Here is a 3,153-nt window from a genome sequence, read left to right as displayed (position 1 = left end):
ATCTTGAGTCTCCATATTATCGTCTTTATCACCAAAGTTCTAGCGATCATAATTTTCTTACATTTGGTTGTGTTTGTTTTGTGCATCTGTCTCCTTCTCAGCGCAATAAACTTTCTATTCAGTCTACTAAATGTGCTTTTATGGGTTATAGTACTTCACAGAAAGGTTTTATTTGTTATGATCCAAATTCTAACAAATTTCGTGTTTCTCGAAATGTTGTTTTCTTTGAGAATTAGTATTTCTTTACTACTCATGTTGAGTCATCTTCTGTTTCTCCTATTCTTCCTACTTTTAAGGATTTGTCATCTTCTTCTGAGAGGTTCAAACTTGGATTTGTGTATAAATGACATTGGCCAACTTTACTATATCCCGAAACTGATCCGCCACCTGAGACTGGTCCACAACTAGGACCTGAGATTTCTTCAAGGCCTGCTCCTCTTGAGCCTACTCGGTAGTCTACCAGGGTATCTCGTACTCCTAATTGGTATGGTTTTTCTTCTACTTTCTCCACCATTTATGTTCCAACATGTTACTCACAAGCTTTCAAGCATGAATGTTCGCAGAAAGCTATGGAGGAAGAACTTTTGGCTCTTAAAGAAAATGACACATGGGAAATTATTTCATGTCCTTCAGATGTCCGCCCAATTGGATGTAAAGGGGTCTACTATATTAAACTTAATTTTGATGGAACTCTTGATCGGTACAAAGCTTGATTGTCTGTCCTTGGTAATAGATAGGAGTATGGTGTGGACTGTAAGGAGACTTTTGCACCAATAGCAAAAATGACTACGGTGCGAACCATTATTGCCATTGCTGCTTCACAAAACTGGCCTATTTATTAAATGGATGTCAAAAATGCTTTTCTCCATGGTGATCTCAAAGAAGATATTTACATGAAACCTCCACCTGGTTTGTTCTTATCACCTACATCAGATGTATGCAAGTTGAATTGGTCTTTGTATGCATTAAAACAAGCTCCCAGAGCTTGGTTTGACAAGTTTTGGTCTACTTTGCTTCAATTCTCTTTTGAACAGAGCAAATATGAATCATCTTTGTTTCTTCGTAAGACATCTACAGGTTGTGTTCTTCTTTTGGTATATGTAGATGACATTATTATTACAGGAGCTGATTCTTTATTAATCACTACCCTCCAGCAGCAGCTTAAGGATTCTTTTCATATGAAAGATCTTGGCATTCTTACATATTTTTTGGGGTTGGAAGTTCATTATGATTCTTTAGGTGTATTTTTAAATCAGCACAAATATACTCAGGATTTGATTGCTTTGGTTGGTCTTCAAGAATCTTCCTCTATAGATACTCCATTGGAATTGAATGTAAAGTATCGTCGTGAGGAAGGAGATATTCTTCCTGATCCAACTTTGTTTCAGAAACTAGTTGGGAGCCTAAATTATCTTACTATTACTCGGATTGATATCTCTTCTGCAATTCAACAAGTGAGTCAATTTATGCAGGCTCCCTGTCATCTAGATTTGGTAGTTGTTCGTCGCATCATTCGATATGTCTTGGGAACATCAACTCGCGGATTATTCTTTCCTAGTGGTTCTCTAATACGGCTTGATGCATTTAGCGATTCTGATTGGGCTAGATGTCCTAATACTCGCCGTTCCGTCACAAGTTGGTGCATATTTCTTGGGGATTCCTTGATATCTTGCAAGAGCAAGAAGCAAGCTCGTGTTTCGAAATCTTCAACTGAGTCTGAATATCGAGTCATGTATGCTGCTTGCTCTGAGATTGTTTGGCTTTGTGGTCGACTTGCAGAGATTGGTTTTCCTCAATCTAATCCTACTCCTTTACACGCTGACAACATAAGTGCCATTTAGATTTCCATTAACCCGGTTTATCATGAAAGGACCAAACACATCGAGGTGGACTGTCATTATATCCGGGAAGTTGTAGATAAGGGAGTCATTACTCTTCCACATGTGTCTAGTAATCTTTAGATCGCCGATGTGTTAACAAAATCCATGACACGGCAACGTCATCAATTTCTAGTAGGCAAATTGATGCTTCTTGATTCACCGAGATCAATTTGAGGGGGGATGTAAGCATAATGGCCAGATCGTGAATATCTGTTCAGATTGTGTCTACTGATATTTGGAATATCATTATATAAATATGTAATATTTGTACAGATTTGGTTTTTCATACTTAGAGACAGAAGATATGTAGGAATGATTATATCATATCTACAAGGATGTTACAGCTAGGAATATATGATATTCAGGGATATGAATAACATATATTTAGGGATGTAAAATCAACATTCTTTCTATTTAATGGTAGAACTCTCAAATCTAAGAGACTCATTCAGCAAATCGACAGTAGGTACATTAGTGAAACTATATATGACGATATTAAATTTCTTGCGGTCTTTCTTTTCTCCTTGATTACCTTCACTCACACCCACCAACAAATAGCCCCTCCTATAAAAACCAAAGAGGTGACAAATGATTGTTAAAGCACATACCATCTAATCTTTTAGAAGTGGAGAGAGTAGAGGAATCTATGAAGAGTTGGTGTGTCTGAAATGCAAATGAGAGCGAATCAAAGTAAGTGGAGAAATATTATCTCAGAAAAAGGGAAATGAAAAAACAAACCTTGATGTCAAAAGAGAGGGTATAGACTAGATTTGAAGAATCATTTTCCGGGATGATATGCTTAGGGGCACGCATCAAAAAAAGAAATTCATATTGATTACAACAACTTCAGTAACATGCAGAGAGAGGGAGAAAGGGAGAGGGAGCGATGTAGGGAAGTAGTCTACCGAATCAGTGCCGTGGCTAAGGTCTAATGCTCCCCATGTTTTCATTTTCTTCATACGTTTTCATTTTTTCTCTAGCTTCACAATCCTAGAAAAAAGCCTCAAATGCTAGGAAATAATTTCAGAGTATTAGTATTTGGAAAAATTCCTCTTTGGAGCTTCAAATCTTGTCTCCGCAACATTTTGTTTTGCCAAACTACTTTAGGATTGACTCTATTAACTAGTCATTAATTCCCACCTTACATTTCTTAGGGGTCGAAAGAAAAAGAATAGGTAGGAGAGGGATAGAATCACTATCGTATCATGGGCCAACTATACCATATTTGATAGGGAAAGCAACTTTGATATCACATATAGTTAGATTTATGTTT

General features: G+C 37.0%; 1 protein-coding gene across 1 annotated transcript; it reads left to right on the top strand.

Moving 5' to 3' along the window:
- The first annotated feature begins 842 nt into the window (after positions 1–842).
- On the top strand, positions 843–1,841 carry LOC132613625 (uncharacterized mitochondrial protein AtMg00810-like). The gene has a single exon (XM_060327727.1). It carries the CDS (start codon positions 843–845, stop codon positions 1,839–1,841), a length of 999 nt encoding a protein of 332 aa, XP_060183710.1.
- The last annotated feature ends 1,312 nt before the right edge of the window (positions 1,842–3,153 follow it).

Source organism: Lycium barbarum, chromosome 1 (assembly GCF_019175385.1).
Source record: "Lycium barbarum isolate Lr01 chromosome 1, ASM1917538v2, whole genome shotgun sequence".
Lineage (NCBI taxonomy): Eukaryota > Viridiplantae > Streptophyta > Magnoliopsida > Solanales > Solanaceae > Lycium > Lycium barbarum.
Note: the sequence above shows the minus strand (reverse complement) of the source record. Positions and strands in the feature narration are given on the sequence as shown.

Bases quoted from the DNA above. Each gene is read 5' to 3' on its own strand.
- LOC132613625 (XM_060327727.1), top strand. From the start codon at position 843: ATGGATGTCAAAAATGCTTTTCTCCATGGTGATCTCAAAGAAGATATT.